Source organism: Cannabis sativa, chromosome 4, assembly GCF_029168945.1.
Source record: "Cannabis sativa cultivar Pink pepper isolate KNU-18-1 chromosome 4, ASM2916894v1, whole genome shotgun sequence".
Classification (NCBI taxonomy): domain Eukaryota; kingdom Viridiplantae; phylum Streptophyta; class Magnoliopsida; order Rosales; family Cannabaceae; genus Cannabis; species Cannabis sativa.
In genome coordinates this window covers 77,108,044-77,126,676 of record NC_083604.1, presented here as the reverse complement: position 1 = coordinate 77,126,676, position 18,633 = coordinate 77,108,044, and the positions used below count along the sequence as shown (strand labels likewise).

At 29.3% G+C, this 18,633-nt stretch overlaps 1 protein-coding gene across 1 annotated transcript; it reads right to left on the bottom strand.

The window, feature by feature from the left end:
- Positions 1-3,937: 3,937 nt before the first annotated feature.
- Positions 3,938-6,109, bottom strand: LOC115714430 (zinc-finger homeodomain protein 6). The gene has a single exon (XM_030643135.2). It carries the CDS (start codon positions 5,236-5,238, stop codon positions 4,054-4,056), a length of 1,185 nt encoding a protein of 394 aa, XP_030498995.2. The 5' UTR covers positions 5,239-6,109; the 3' UTR covers positions 3,938-4,053.
- Between the last annotated feature and the right edge of the window lie 12,524 nt (positions 6,110-18,633).

Here is an 18,633-nt window from a genome sequence, read left to right as displayed (position 1 = left end):
GTTGATATGTTCTTTGTTGTGTGTTCTTGAATGAGGTGAATTGTGGATTCACCACATATATATATACAAGAAGTATATGTGTATAATTAAATGGCGGGTTGGATTTGGTGAACAGAGTTGTTAGCCAGTAATATTAATTAAATTAGGCTACAAAGTTTATGTAGCAGTATAATAATCATATATACATTAACTTATTATACCTATACAAAATTGGAGTAGAAACAATATTATGAAATTACATATAACATTTAATGAAGGTATATATAATTTATACTTTATGGTATACATACTATTTTATAGAATTTGAATATTAACATGAATTGATTAGCGAGAGCATTACTTAATTATTATTAATGGAAATAGATATCTTTGCTAGTTTTTTTTTTTTTTTTGGTTGATAGAACATTAACTAATAACTATATCTTATTCTAATTGAGCAGTTTTTCCTTTACATAATGTTTGTAATTCCAATTAAACAATTATTTAATTTCAAGCAATCTATATATCTTTTTACTGATTTAAAAATACTTATTATTCATTATTCTGCTAAATATAATAATAAATTATTGCACAATATTGTATGTACTAATTGTAACAACATTTGAAGTGATAAAACTTGTTTAATTAACTTTGCCAAATTAACTGAATTAATTTCTCTCGAGATTAGCCTTTAATAACAACATTTTCATGATAAGTTAATTAGCATGGGATCTCAATTTGCACGGTCTTTCATGTATATATACTTTTTTCGAGATATTAATTACTTGATTATCATACTACTTAATTAGCAAGAACTAGCTATAGCTAGGTCTCCACATAATTAAAAATTATTACAGAAGAGCTATTAAAAAAGTATTATACAAATTAAGATCATTTAATTAGTTATTATTATGTGTTGTCCATTCTTAGATAATTATTAATTATAGCTATCGCAGGGATGGCATCAGTTAATTATGTGTTTTGTCATGAATTAATTCCTATTCATTATTTAAAAAAATTATTGCCATATTTATGGGAATATAATTTTGAGCTAATTTATTACCATATCAATATATAAACCAGACATTCATTATATGATTATGTACATATTATATGTTAGATTCCAGGTAAATATATTTTTTCTAAAAGAAATTGATAGATCATAGATTAATATTTAGTAATTTACTCCTAAATTAGTGTGAATCTTAATTAGTTTATAATATTCTAATCAATTAAAGTATTAATTACTCTCAGTAGGTCTCACTAGCTAGACTAATAATAATAGGTAGGTGTACTGGTAATTAATAACAGGAGACACCCGTAAAGGGCTCCTTTATGTATACACATATTATATATCGATAAATATTGTCAAAATTAACATTTTCCTCACTTCAGGATATCTTTCAAAATTTATAAAAATTTAATATGGCAAAAACAAGATAAAAATAAATTATTTAAATTTTATTTTAAACATGTTAAATTTTATTATTACAATACATATGGATTATTATGTAAGAAAATCTTTCAAATATAAAAATAAATAAGAGTTTAATCATTTCATATAAATATATACATGTCCGTACCAGCTTTGTAAAATGAATGCATCTAAATGTGTATAATGTTTGTGTACATTGCAACTTTTAGTAAACTACAGCTTTTAAATATATAAATTTATATATATATATATTTGGCTCAAATCATATTTAATTTAATGAATACTTTGAAAAAAGAAAAATTCAACATAATAATACACTAGTATAGTGGTCCATTAATTTTCAGAGCATTTTTGTAGAGATGAGTAAAATGTTTTTGTTTTGTTGTATATATTATAGACTTCGTACGATCATTTAATAACATTCAACTAATAAGATAGATGTGTATATAATTCAGCCATAAATGTTTTTTCTGAGAAGTAATAATTAATTTCTTGATACCATTTATTAATTTTACGTGAATCAATTCAGTTTTCCCAGATTATTAATTTTCTTTCATTATTTTTTCTCCTTTTCTATATAGTCTCCAGCTATAGCTGACCCCCATCTTCATAATATTGATTCTTCCATATCTTCCTCGTTATTTTCTTATTCTTCTCTCTCTTAAAAAAAATGTTATAATTAAATCAAATATATTTGGAATGTCTAAATTCTATGAACCTTATAATATGAGCTGTCCAGATTACCCCTATTGATGATTATGTGAACAATGGCGCAAAGAAATTAAAGTACTTATAATATTAGCTAGTTTTAGACATGAATTATTCTAAATTCACCCTAAATTAATTAAGGGTAAATATCTTACTATACAGTGATAAAAAAACTACTTGCCTAGAAGTGCATTAATATTAATACACGAGTACGTCATTCTGGCTGTTTCATGGACTGATGACTGGCCTTACAGACCAACACGCACTAAAAGCTAGCGCATTTCGCAAACTGCACTGATAAAGAGGTCAAAGTTTTACCAACATACATTGCTAAAATCTAACTTTTACCAGCATTGATTTGCTAATCTCCTTTTGCTAACACACCACAAGTAAATTCTATTTTACCAGTGCAATACCAAATTTTTTCAGCACAAAAATGTGCTGGTAAAAGTGATATTTCTTGTAGTGACGAGTGTTCCAGCATGCTTTGTCCTCACTCGCTCGCTTCCTGGGAAAATTTCTTAGGAGGTCACCCATCCTAAAATTGCTCCAGGCCAAGCACACTTAACTGTAGAGTTCTTTCGTGATGGGCTACCGAAAAACAAGATGCACCTTGTTGATATAGGTAGTATCAATCAATCTATTTAAGCTCTCTGCAATCGTATAGTTCCATACTTACACAGTCTCAGAATCATCACACTTGACCTTCCCCAGGCGATGTGGGATTGCAAAGCTTACCCGATATTTTTCCTTACGGATCACAGGACTACTGACTGTCACAAGTTAGGTTCCATAAATTTGGTCATATATATGCTAAGATCAATGTAGGGCTTAATTTTTTTTATAAATTAACTAATTAATTTGGAGAAATAATATAAATTTAAGAGAACTCTATTTTTTAGTTAAGGAAGATTTTTGTAATCACTACAAGAAATGTCACTTTTTACCAGTACAGTTTGCTACTGCACTGGTAAAAGTAACTTTTAGCAGCACATTTTGCAAACTGCACTGGCAAAGAGGTCAAAGTTTTACCAGCGTATATTTGCAGTGGCTAAAATCTAACTTTTACCAGTTCATTTAAGCGCTGGGAAAAGTCATTTTTGCCAGCGCTTTTCATTTTATGTTGGTAAAAGTTCTAATACTAACATTGATTTGCCAACACATCACAATTGAATTCTATTTTACCAGCGCAATACTAATTTTTGCCGTATTGGCAAAAATGACATTTCTTATAGTGAATATAGAACCACTCTTATATATAGCTACAAAAAAATATCAATATTATTCTGAATAATATTCAAAATATCTCCTTTTTGTATTATATATACTACCTATAGTAGTGTACCATCACAATTTTCTCTTCATTTATATTTATAAAAAATAATTTTGGAAAAAGAAATATATAGATTAACAAAGTCATATTGCATCAAACATGTATAAGACATTATTATATTCCATATGTTAAAAAAAACATGAGACATTACAATTCTCAAAAACACAATCAAAGTATATAAGACATTCCACGTTCATCACATACAAAAAGACCAAAAAAAGATGTTTCAAAAAATGTATATAGTTTTTCCCCTTTATATATGTTAATGTATTTTCTTTACCTTTTTCCTTTATTTGTTACATAAAAGTGTTTTAAGGTAGTATATGTAGCTAGTATTCAGAAAAATAATACATATAGGAAAGTTCCATGATATAATTAATAATCTAGTTTCAAAACTAGCCCTAATTACTATTAACACATGAATTAGGGCTAATAATTAATTTTAATTGCAAGATGATCATCTAATAACATAACTTCATATATAATCACAAATGTTTCCTTTTATGATCATAATTAATTAATCAACAATTAATATACCATTAACAATAATAATATATATTTTTTTCTAATTAAGAAGAAGAAGAATTAATGATAAGGCTTACAATTGTTTCTTATTCTTGATCATAGCTTGTTTATTATTATGCATCCAAACCTTGAAAACCTGTCTTTTTACTCCCACATCCGAGCAAAACACTTGAACCTCTTCCTCATCATGCTTTTGAATTTTCCAACCCAATTTCTCAGCAAACTCCATCATCTTCTCTTTTTGCTCTTCACTAAACTTAGTCCGAAACCGCTTCTTCGAAGAATTACCCCCGCCCAGCTCCGGCCCCGGCCCCGAGTAGTACTGATGATGATGCTGATGATGCTGCCCCCTCATTCCTCCGCCTACGTAATTCGATTGTAACGCGTTCAGATCTTCGCTAGAAGACTCTGCCGCCAAACCACCACCACCACCGCCAAATGCCATCATAACTGGCGGAACGAATCCCGCTCCGCCAGCTGTCATCTGCGGTGGTGGAGGCGATGAAAGACCATGTAATGTAAACGGATGATGATGATGATGGGATTGGTGACGGTGATAATGTTGAGCTGGTGGTATTATAACTAAAGAGTTTCTTCTATCTCGAGACTCGCTTCCTCCGCCGCCGCCGTCGTCGATTTCTTTCCGGTGAAAATTTCTGTGACAATCGCAGGCGGCGCATTTCATGGCATCAACCGTTCCTTCTTCTCCGCTCGGCATGAATTCTCCGCAGCCGTCCAGAACGTGGCGGCCCGAGCTGGCTGCGTGGTTCTTTAGACATTCTCTGTATCGAATCGGAGAAGAAGAAACTGCTGCCAAGGCGGAGGCGGAAACGGAGGCGGAGGCGTTCACTGTAGTAGTGTTGAGATTTGATCCGCTAGTAGCAACTGGGTATGGGTTGATTGGATCTGGGTCGGTTTGATGATGATGATGATCTTTACTAATGATATTATTTCTGGGTTTATTTGGTTTTGGTCTATAAGAGATGTTATATTGGTTATTATTATGATTAGGGAAATTAGCTAGGGTTTGATGATGAGGAGAAGATGGGTTGATCAAACTAATATTATTATTATTATTATTATTATTATTATGGGTTAATAATAATTTTTGTGATCCTACTGGGGAAGAAGAATTGGGTGAGTTATAATCCAGACTTGAATTAGTAGTTGTAGTAGTAGTAGTAGTGTTTAGCATTATCCCTTTTTCTTTATAATCTAATTCTTCATCATCATCATCATCTGATCTTATTACTTCCATTAATAATAAATCTCATACCTTAATATTACTCTTCCCTTTTGCCCTTCTTTTGAAAAAAATATCTATGTAGGAAGGAGAGAGATATAGAGAGAGAGAGGGGGGATGTTTTTGTTAACCCTAATTAGAAATGAACATAAAATAAAGAAAGAAAAATCAATCTAATCCTATATTTATAAATAATAATAATATATAATATAAGACTAGCTAGCTAATTACCAAAGGGGGTCGGGATGATGATGATGATTATTATTATTATTATAAATATTATTCCTTTTTTTATATTTTGTAATTTTGATATGACGTTTTGTGTGCTAACCCACCAACTTTCTCCACTGATTTTATATAATTCAAACCTCTTGTGTTAATATATACGTAAGCTAAAGCCAATAGTAGTAGTAGTGTTTAATTTTTGGCAGATGGGTTTGGATTTGGATAAAATAAATAACGAAATTAATTCTAATAAAAATAAAAACTTCCACATGACTCAAACAGAATAGCTTGTGGGTCCTACCAAAGCTGAAAAAAATAATTACCTGATAAGTTAAGATGTAGATTTGAAGAGAGACAAAGCTGTAATTGCACCACAAATATCAAGTAAACCAATATTATTAGTTATTTTAACTAATTAAGATTTAGGGTGGTGATGATCATAATAAATATAAAGAGATAGAGGATGAAAAAGATGGGGTATGGGAATGGAAATGGAAATGGGGTGTATATATTATAGAGAGGTGAGAGAAAATATTGGAGTTTTTGTTTTAGTGTTTCCCAGCAGCCATCCAATATTAAGGGCATAAAAATCCATAGCAATAATAATAAGAAGAAAAAAAAAGAAAGGAAGAGTTGGGTTGGTGTAATTAAAATGGATTGTAGTAGTAGAAGACAATATAAGAGTAAGTATATTAAATATTTGAGTCTTTCTTTCTAGAATTAACAACCAACCGACAGCCTCATGTTAGTCTTCTCACACACCCTGCACCCCTGGTCCATAACTCTTCTTAATTATTCTCAAAACCCTAAAAAAATAATTATTATTCTCTTATATTATTTTATTACCGTCAATTTTCATATCAAGAAATATATATTGAAATTAAAAAAAAAAAATAATATCATGGCAGTTTTCTACAATATCATGTAAATTTTTTAAAAAATTTCAATTAGTTTACAAAATAAGTTTGAAATTCTTAAAACACATTTGGTAAATTGGAATACCATAAATATTATTTTTAAAAAATTTACAAAAAATAATATTATAATTATAAAGAATATTACTATTAAAAAAATATCTCAAGATATAATTTGAAGTGTGAAAATTAAGTAAAAACACTACTCTATTATTATTATTGTTATTATTATTATTATTATAGTACCATATGATGTGTATGTAGCTGAACTGACATTACTCTGGTTTGGTTGCTTAATTTTCGTTGCTCGGAATCTTGCTGCAACTTCAAATTCCCAGATTAATTAAAGAATATTTTATTATACACTATAAAACCCAATTAGTGTGACTCTAAATCTCAATTAACATTAATAAGAGAAAGAGAAAGAGTTTGTGGGGTGAGGGAACTAAAGTAGAGAATGCTGGTCCACACCACACCATTTTTTATTTTATTTTAGTGTTTTTGTGTCAGATTCTCTAATTCAGTCTCTTTTTCTCTCTCTACAGTAGTACGAGGGGGCTGGGTAGTTTTTTTTTGGGTGCGCCTGAGCCAAATTCTACTGCAAAAAATGACTTTATCTTTAGTGTTTGTGCCTTTCTCTTCATTCTAACATATAGTAATTAAGTAAGTTCTTAATTAACATCATTATCTCCTTCTAATTTATGTTTATATATGCATGTTTGTTGTAAGTTGTAAATAAATGTGATAATTATAATATACTCTAAATATTTCTCAATTAGTTGTGGATTATCCTAATTTTTAATTTGGCTTCCAGATAGTTAGAATCTTAATTTTTATGCTAATCTACGTACATTGTATATAATTACATGAGTGATTTTTTTTTTCTTGACTAAGTGCAACTACGAATGGAAATTAGGCGTAATAGACTGTTCCTCTCTCACCTCTATTTCTGCATATTTTCTATATAATTAATTTACAAAAAAAAATATAATTATTTAAAAATAAATAGAAATATAAATAATGAATTACATAAAAATTATAATATTATACATCAAATAATTATAATATTTAAAATTATTTTGAGCTGTAATATTGTTATTAGTACACAGTTTAGTATAAAATCTCTTTTTTTAGAATGACTACTTGAGAAATTGCCAAAATATTTTGTAAATAATTATGTTAATAATTAGTCTATTTAATAGAAAATTATAATTTCAATGATATTGACTTTTTAAACTATATATACTCTCTTATTTGCTTACATTGATTGTGCATAATTATCACTGTTTGGAATATTAATTTATTACTTTTTCTTATTATTGGTACAGTGTCATCAAAGTAGATAGATATGTTCTTTTTTTATTATTTTATTTTTATGCTTATGTACTATTTGACTATTACCTCCACTCTTCCACATTTGAGGTCAGTAGTATAGTGTTTTCTCATAAGTGACCCCAACATTTTTAGCTACCTACATTAAAGCTTTTTGAAATTTCCTTTGCCGACTCTTCTTCATTAAGCCTTAATTATTATTTATGTTTATTTTTGATTAATAAATTTTTGTATTTTATGTTACATGAAATTATTGATTTTTTTTTGACCTACTAGCTAGGCTGCTGATTACCTGCCTATTCTCCTAGAGTGAGGGTAATACTGAGATTTAAATTGCCCTAGCTCTTTAGATATTTGAATGTGAAATTTCTAACCTAATTATGCATGGTAATTTATTCCATAGATTTTGGAATCAAATTCTACACTCCTTCAATGTGAAGGTTTTTTTATTTTTTTATTTTACAATATTAGAACATTTTAATATACTTTCATTCACACACGTTTAACTGTGTAATTCTTATGAGAGCAAATATATAAATAGGTTAATTACGGCATAACTTCTAATATTTTAACTTTGCTTGCACTTAACTCTCAAAATTAAAATTTTAACAGTAAAACCATCAAAACTAGAAAACTATTAGCAATTTACACTTTTTATCTATTTTAGATGTTAAATGCCATGTTGGACTGTCTATATGTACATTTACGTGGATACGATATACACATGGTATAATTTTATTGGTCCACATAAAAAATTATTTAAAAAATAAAAAAAATAATTTGAAATTAAAAAAATATATATAGTTTTTGATAATTATTTTTGCCAAAAGTATATTTTGAATGAGAGAAATTATTTTATTATTCTAAATTGATATTAAAAAATATTTGGGGTCCTAAAATGTTAATTGACATTTTATTTTTACATCAAAAATTTAATTTAATAATAAAATAGAAAAAAGAAGAAATTGTATAAAACAAAAATTAGAAAACCCTAATTTGAAAACCTAACTCATCTCTTTCTCCTCTCTTCTACTTGCGGTAGCCATACCATAAACCAACCATCGCCGATGTCGGTGGTCCAAACGGACCACACCTCCATCCTTGCAGCCCTTGGAAAAAACCAAAAATCCCCATATCTCTCTCCGCCTTCTCGCTGTTTTCACCCTCGCTCGAACTCTCTTTCTATCCATCTCTCTCAATTTTTTCGTTGGGGCCACTCTCGTCTGATGAAGGGCTAAACGGAGGCTGACTTCCACGAGCCACAAAACCCCAAGAACTTATGTCCACTGATCCCTCTCTCGCTCTCGGACCCTTTCTCTCCCGTCATGTCGAGCTCGGCCCAACGCCGGAGGGTGTCTTCAGCCATCAATAGAAGAAGTGGAAGTCGTGAATGGCTTCACCATCACTTGGAGGTCTTAACCCCGTGATCCCGAGCTGTGTGCCCTTAGGGTTTTTTGGGTCTGAGGACGGTGATGTGTGGTCCTCTTAGGGCATGGTTGATTTGAGCACGACAGTCCCGTTGTGCAAGTGGCTGCTGCACAAATGCAGAGAGAAGAGAGAGAGAGAATGTCAAGTGAGGATGAAAGAAAAAGGGAATTAAGTTTTCTAATTAGGGTTGTTATCGTTTATAATTTATACCCTTCAAACTAAATTTATTTTTAAGTATTTTTTTACAATTTTTTAAATAATTTTTTATGTTGACTAATAAAATTGTACCACGTGTATATTGTCTCCACGTAGATGTACACATGAATAGTCCAATATGGCATTTAACATTTAAAATAGATGAAAATAGTAAATTGTTAACAGTTTCCTAGTTTTGGAGGTTTTATCGCCAAAATTTGAGTTTTTGGGGTTAAGTGTCAGCAAAGTGAAAGTATTGAAGGTTATATCGCAATCAGCCCTATATAAATATGAAGTACAATATAAGAGATTTTCTTTTAGTAGTATACTCGCACCCAAGTACACATTTACACTAGGTTTGGTAGTAGGGTTGCCTGGGTAGGGCAGTCGAGGCTATTGCTCAATGCTCCTATATCCCAGAGGTTTATTTTAAAGTTTTTCGTTTAACATCAGTCTATAAGGTTTTTCATATTTTTTTTTGCTAGAAAAATAATTTAATAACGTATTTGAATTTAATTTTATTTATAAAATAAAAGATTCATTTTTAAAGGGTAAATACTATTTTGGACCTTGTATTTTGCAAAAGTTATCAATTGGACCCTCTATTTTATTAAATGACAAAATGGCCTCCGTATTTTTTAAATTGTACAAATAGGATCCTGAACTAATTTTTTGTCAAAATAAAACTTAATAATAATCTGATATGAAGATATTATGTCAAAATTAGTTACATTTTTTTTTTTTGTATCTTTTTGTATTAGAAATTGTCTTAAAGTTGGTTATATATATTAAAAAAATAAAATTGTTAAAAATTAAGTTTATAGTTTTATTTTTACAGTTTAAAAAATATGGGGTCTATTTTTTTCCTACAAAACAAAAAGTCTAATTGGTAACTTTTACAAAAATGGTATTTATTTTTTTTTTTAATTTTAACGTAAGCCCCATAAAAATAAAAATTAGAGACAATCCTATTTAGTAGAGAGGATATAAATAGAGGATGCTAATTTTAACATCTATTTTCTTCTCTATCCTTCAAACACTACTACAAACAAAGGCCTTTAATCCCGGTTTTTAAGGCCTTTTATCCCGGTTTTCGCTAAAATGAAAACCGGGATATATCTGATGGGATAAAAGTCTTGAAAAAGCTGAGGATTAAAAGGGACCTTTTATCCGGTTTTAATAAAAAAGCAGGATAAAAGATACCCTTTTATCCCGGTTCTTATGAGAAAAGCGGGATAAAAAGTATCCTTTTATCCCAGTTTTCTCATAAGAACCGGGATAAAAGGGTATCTTTTATCCCAGATTTTATTTTAAAACCGGGATAAAAGGTCATTTTTCATCCCACTTTTTTTTTTTAAAAAAAACGGGATAAAAGATCTTAAAAGGTGACCTTTTATCCAATTTAGGTGTTTCACATTTTTTTTTTCTTTTAAATTTATTGCATTTATATTTTTGCAATAATTATTAAATTTAATTTTTATATTTATAATTATATTGAATATGTATAAAAAATTTAACTAAAAATTAAATGATTAAAATAATTTTTAAAAACAACAATGATAATTAGTAACTTGAATTAATAAATAATATTTTACATTGTATACAAATCTCTCTAAAATACTACACACAATAAATTTCTAGTGTATAAAAAAATACAATAAAATACTACTGATCAATATTTATAAATAAGGAAGTAATTGATTTAACCACTATTATCGAAGCGCTGCGAGATGTTCTTCCTCACAACATTGGAATAGGTTGCCAAGCTGTCAAATTAAAAATTTAAAACTAATTAAAAGGAAAGTATTTTTATATGTTCGTATTTATAATAAAGAGGAGTATATATTTATTTTTTTCTTTTATGACTTCAATAGGATTTAAATGTTGAACATTTAAAAAATTCTAAAATAATTAGAAAACAACACAACGAATTGGAAAACAATACAAAACAATACAACAAAACAACACAACGAATTGGAAAACAAGATAAAATAATCATAATAGCATTTAACAAGACGAATGTAAGTTAGTACATAGTAATCTAAAGCTCTAAACTTATCATTCCAATATTGATAAATAGGGGTGGCTTCTTAGGCAAAACTCTAAAAGATTGTTGTATTCTTCTTAAAATCGTGGTGTTTCTCTTCTATCATTCATCCACGATTTATCTATTCTAAAAATGAAAAAATAATTTCCTAATAAATAAGTTGCAAGAAACTTAAAAGTTTCAAATGCATTCCTAGGCATGCTTATTAATTAAATAATAAAAAATATGTTCATTTATCAAATCCTAAAAAAAATTGGGCAGAGTTTTCCCTCTTTCTATGACATTTCCCAATTTCATAATTACCTAACAATACAACAAAAATAACACAACGAATTGGGAAACAAGACAAAATAATCATAATAGCATTTAACAAGACGAATGTAAGTTAGTACATAGTAATCTAAAGCTCTAAACTTACCCTTCCAATATTGATAAACGGGGGTGGCTTCTTTAGGCAAAACTCTAAAAGATTGTTGTATTCTTCTTAAAATTGTGGTGTTTCTCTTCTATCATTCATCCATGATTTATCTATTCTAAAAATTAAAAAATGATTTCCTAATAAACAAGTTGTAAGAAACTTAAGAGTTTCAAATACATTCCTAAGCATGCTTTTTAATCAAATAATAAAAAAATATGTTCATTTATCAAATCCTAAAAAAAATTGGGCAGAGTTTTCCTTCTTTTTATGACATTTCCCAATTTCATAAGTACCTAACATACAACAAAAACAATACAACAAATTGGGAAACAAGACATAATAATCATAATATATAGCATGTATATATTAATTCTGCGTTCACCACAGTATAGTATATCTCAGAACCTACTTCACTACAAATGAATATCTAATATATTCAAACTCCTCTAATATTTTGATAATTAGTAAAAATAAATAAGCAAATAACGTACCTCTAAAAAGTTATTAATGATCACCGAAATTTTACTTTGTTTTCCAATAACGAACCAGAACCTAAAATATTAAATATAATATAAAAAGTTTCAATAAAAGTTAAATTATAATGGTAATAATTAGCTCATACATATATAACTAGTAACTAAATAGTTATGTAACTAAGTAAATATAGTATCTAGTAACTACTTTCTTAGAAATCAAAACCAAAATCACCACAAAGTCACCCAATTCATCTATATTTAAGTTTAAACAAACACAATTAAAAATTATTCACATATAGTTAGTAGATAATCGTTATATAACTAAAAATTTTACAATATCCAATATAATATATCCTTTTGAAAACTATTACTCTTTTAGATAAAAAAATCTCTAAAATCTATTTGAGTTTAGGATAATTGTATATTATTTAATACAATTTCAAATAATTTAAATTTTCTACAAAGTTCTAGCATACAAAATAAAAAAGTACTAGAGATTTTTCCAACTAAGTAAGAATAATAACTAATAACTACTTAAAATAATATTCTTGAAGCTCTTAGAAATAAAATAAAAAAAAAAATCACCACAAAATCACTTAATATATCTACAATTAAGTATAAACAAGCACAAATTAAATTATTTATATAATTAGTAGACTATAGTTACTAAGACTTTCTCAATATCAATATATTAGAGCAATTGAAAACTAATCACTCTTTTAAACAAAAATTATTTTAAAAATATATTTAAGTTTCTAATTTACCTACACATTACACATTATTTAACTACAACATTCTTTTTCTTTTCTTTTTTTTTTTTGAAAAAAATAATATTGTAACATATTCTAATTCTAGGTGTAAAATAAATTTTAATTTCTAGCATAGGTGCACATTATTTGTGGGTAATTATAACATTCTAATTTAAATAAAATAAATTACTCAAAAAAATACATATATATGATTAGAACTAAATATATTAATTCAACAATAATACTAAATTAGAAATAAATAAAAAGTAACAAAAAAAAATAATATTCAATGTATTTTATTAAAAAAAAAATAAACAAACAAATATTTAATCATACCCACTCACAAACCCACTTAAAATTTTCTTAAATTTTCGGACTCAATCATACCCACTCACAAACTCACTTTTTTTCTTCCTAAAAATATGAAAGAAATAATTTTTATTGGTATATTTAACATTTCAATGTAAAGATAGAAGCAAAAAAAATGTTTTTTGATAAAAAAAAGTCATTAAAATGAAAAAAAGAGGAAGTTATTGTACCTGAAAATGTGTTTCTTCTTCCTTTAGTGATGCTGATGGAGATGAGTGTTCTCCTTCCTACTTGAAAAAAAAAAGAGTTACTGTACAACCAAGGCAAAAATAAAAAAAAAAAAGAAGAAGAAGAAGAAGAAGAAGAAGAAAAATCGCACTTGCGATTGAGAGGAAGCTAGGGTTGTGGTCTGACGGCAGCGTGTTATGGTGTGAGACGACTAAGGGGCAATTTATTTACCTAAAGCTTTTATCCCGGTTTTTAACCAAAAAACCGGGATAAAAGAATACATCCAAAGTGAATTAAAGGGTTTTGGGTTAAACCCTTTTATCCCGGTTTTTAGCAAAAAACCGGGATAAAAGGGTTTAACTAAAGCCTGTTTGGCACTTGCTATTGTTTTATCCTACTTTAAGAGAGAAAAATAGATTTTTAACTTACCAACCAAACAAGGCCCTTGATATACATAAGTCATTTGGAGCTTGTTTGGTTGGTAAATAAAAATTCAATCTTTAACTCATTTTTTACTATGGTTTTTTTTTTTTTTAATGTTCAACCAAACAGGGCCCTTGTCTAAAAAAATATTATATATTATTTTTGAGATGCCAAATCTAAAAGTGGGATAAAAAGTTGTAACATATCTTTTATCCCACTTTTTATTTTTGTTAAGGATAAAAGTGGGATAAAAGGTCTCCTTTCTTGTAGTGAAACTTCACTTTTAATAGTACTCTCCTTTCTTAATTGTATAATTATGATGATATTTAGTGCATTAATGCGAATATGATTACACTCACTTAAGTATGAAGTTTAATATTCTTTTCTCCTCACTACTCACTCCTCTCATGTAAATATATAGATCTATATGTATAAATATACAATATTATACAAGATTTTCCAAAGTAAGCTTTGACAAGCCCGGGTGTCATATATTGATTTGGAATGAACATTTCTAATTTTGATGGGGTGGATTCAATGTTCATTTTTTTTTTAATGAGTATTATTGATGAAGCATCTAGTAGTCTTTTTCATTTTTAAACTAATTAAATTATGTAAATGTGTTGTGTGGCCACGTTTGAATGTGTTACCTTTTTCTTCTCTTAGCCTGACACAAGGGATTATAATCTTATATTTATATGTATATGACAAATTGGGAAACAAATTAAAGCCTTAAGTCAATATATATTATATTTTGTTTATTTTTATTCCCATAATTGGGAAACTAATTAATCGTGGTAGATCAGGAATATCTCGTGACCTACTTATAATCTTTCTTAATTCAATTCTTAATATTATCTAACCTAATATTAATAAAGCCACCACCACCACTAAACTAAACCGATGTTCTAGCTACTTCAGGAACTCAAAATATCAATTTCCAAGACACATTATATTATTATTATTATTAATTAATTAATTAATTAAACTATTATTATTATTTTTAAAGTAAATAACATTTTAAATTCTGTATTTTACAAAAATTAACGATTGAACTCTCTTTTTCTTTTTTAAATGACAAAATAAATCATAAATTTTCTAAATTAAAATGGTAGAAAATAGTACGATAAACTGATTTATCATGGGGTTCCATCTCAAAACAAATTGGCAGTGGAGTAGCCAATGTTCTTATATATGGCTCAATTCTCTACCATTTATTCCATGTGGGAAATTGTCCACAATATTCCCCCTCAAGATGATGACTCTATCTGTATAGCTGCGGATCTATGCTCTGATACCATGTTGAGAATCATGGGGTTCCATCTCAAAACCAATTGGCAATGAGTGGAGTAGCCCATGTTCTTATATATGGCTCAATTCTCTACCATTTATTCCATGTGGGACATTGTCCACAATATGTGTCAAAATAAAAATTGATAATAACTCAATCTAAAGTTATTATAATAAAATTAAGTATATTTTTTTTACATCTATTTATGTTAAAAATAATCTTCAATGTGATTATGTTAAAAAAAATAAAATGTAAGTTCAGATAATTTTTTTATACTATTTTGAAAAATATAAGATTAAATTTATTATTTTATAAAATAGAGAACCTAATACAAAGTCTAAAATGATATTAACTATTATTTTTATTAATTTAAAAAGAATGAGAAAATCAAAGATATGTAATATAATAAACTATTACGACAGCTTATGTCTTCCCTAACCAATGCATGCACAAGTAATTGCACTGTGATTCTATGGGACGTGGCCAAAGCCTAACCAAGAGCCTTTAAGCTTTGTTTATTTTTAACTTTTTTTTTCCTTTAATACATGTATATATTGTTATATATGCATTGATATATGTTCTAATTTATTTTTTTGATTGCTCAGCCAACTAGCTTAATTCTTCAGATGAAGAGATTAATTTCATATACATGGTTTTATATATTACTGTCTAAATTCATGATCTCAAATCTGTGGGCCATAAAACTCAGAAGTCTGCTTTGGTTTCCCACCCCCCCAAAAAAAAAAATTAAAAGAAAATAAGACACTTATTTTTTAATTAATTACAGTTGCCAAGTTGGTTTTTATTAAGGATAGTTGGTTGTTATTAATTTGTTCTATTTGTATATTATATTTTTAGGTATAGGGTTATACCCAAAATCAAAGACAATGCTCTATATATTTTATGTGTAAAATTAATAATTCTGAATATATAGTACATTATTCTGATAAATATGGTAGCCTAAAGCTAAATCTATAGAAGTGACAAACCCATAAGCATATATTATATTGGCTCTTCCATATATATTCATTCATTCTCTTGATGACCACAAATATATTTGAAAATCTACTTATTCATTTCTTTTTTTTTTAAAAAAAAAAAAAAATCTCTTTTTTACTTTTATGTACTGCAGATGATGTAAAGATAGATACTCGTAAATTGCACAAAAACAAGAAATTTTATTTGTTATTTTATTTTTGGAAGAAGTCATTATTTTTGTTGAGAAAATTTGGTAAAATTATTCTTATAGTCCAATCGAGTCTTCTGCACCACTCAATTATTTGTGGTTCTAGATTGTTGCATATGTTTTTTGTTTTTTGTTACAGCATGGGTGGAGATTTTTAGCACAACTGAGAGGTAATTTTCACACTACAAAAAATTGTAATTTTTTGTGATAATTTTTTAGTCACAATGTAATTTTTTTGTGACAAAAGTCACATTTAGCTATAAAAAAATGTTACTTGTGACTAAAACATAGTATTTAAATACAAGTTGTCACTAATTTAGTTTTAGTCACAACAAGTATTGTGACTAAAAATACATTTAGTCACAACAAATTGTAATTTTTGTGACTAATACCTTTAGTCACGGCCCTTTTAATCACAACGTAGGAATGCTGATTTATAATTAGTCAAAAATTTCTTACTTTTAGTCACAAGTTTTGCTGTGACTAAAAGTAAGATTTTTTGTAGTATCATATGAGAGAAATTACCCATAAAATACATTTAATATATAGAATTTATTAGAATTTTGTTTTGCTCTATTTGTCTCATATATTTTAAAGGAAAATCAAGTTCAGGCGGGATCTGAGCAGACAGGCACTGACTTTTCTCTCTCCAACAAAACTCTTCATCTCCAGATATTGTCTCTTCACTTTACTTTTTACTATTTAAAGATCTGGGTTGATGATTCTGCATGTACACCTTTTCTAGCTTTCACTTACCTAAGTTCTCAACCTTCTCCTATGGCGTCTTCCTCGTCCCAGAACCCACCTACCACCCTCTCACTCAGTAAAGAAGAAAACCTCATCCATGTCTTCGATCATGTTTCCCTTAACTCTAAAATATCCTCCGATTCCCACTGTCTTGTTATCAAAATTCTCACTTCTAAATATCCTAAGCCCAACTGGATCGAGAAAGCCATGACTGAGGCATGGACTCTCCGTTTCCCAACCACTATCTCTGAGTATCACTTAGGATTGTTCTTATCCACCTTCTAGTGTGAAGGAGACCGTTGAAGGGTTCTGGAAGACCAACCTTGGCACTTCGACAAAAGCCTCATGATCTTCGCCAATCTAGAAGGCCTTGACACCCTCACACCAGACCAATTCTATTTCGTCCCTTTCTGGATCCAAGCTCACTACATTCCTTTTGGCCAAAAATCCCCCCAACTTGCCCAGTTCATCGCTGATGAGCTTGGGGACCTTATAGAAACTTACCCCCTTTCGTTACTTGAAAGTTTCGGTCTTTACCTTAGGATCAAAATCCTCCTATATGTCACCAAGCCTCTTAGGCGTGGTATGAACATCCGTTTTTGTAAGATCGCCAAAACTAAATGGCTAAGTTTTAAATATGAGGGACTGCAAAATTTTTGTTATTTCTGTGGCATGCTCAACCACACTTATAACAAATGTGGGAGATACCTCATGAGATGTGATAACTTTGCAGTTCCCCCTGAACTTGGTTATAAGGAAACCCTCCGTGTCCCTGTCAAATCCCAGTTTAAAAAGAACCCATTTGATCTCTCTAATTCCACCCCAATTGATGAATATCAGTCCCATGGCAATGACTCTGACCAAGGCCTTCAGCAGGCAGTTGATCAATTTTTGAACCTTGCATCTGACTTCACTGTCCCAACCCTCAATCATGATATAACTGCTGCTCCTACTGAAGTGCATACCCCCCAGCTGGATTGAATATGACTTTTTCCACTCTCTCACCCTCCCCTCTTATGGTCACTTCTCTGATCACTCACACTGACAAAGAAAAAAGAATAGCCATTCATGATGCCCATACTCCACCAACCTCCACTACTCCCATGCCCCAGAGCAGGGGCATTACTATCCAGGAACCAAATGTTGCCACCACCACTACCACTATTGGAACCAAAAGGCCTTTCACCACATGCAAAACGCTCAAGTGGGAAATTCTGTCAGGAGCATGCTCAAACATGCTCGAGTTGCTCAGACTGATTATGTTGTTGTCCCCTCCATCTTTACCCTTGAAGAAATGGCGGGTGTTGCTTCGCAACCCCGCCGAGGAAAATGAGTCTGCTAAGTTGGAATGCTCGAGGTCTAGGGAGTCCTCAGGCATTTCGAAATCTCTCCCTGTTAGTGAAGCCACACCAACCCATTTTATTTTTTGTCATGGAAACCAA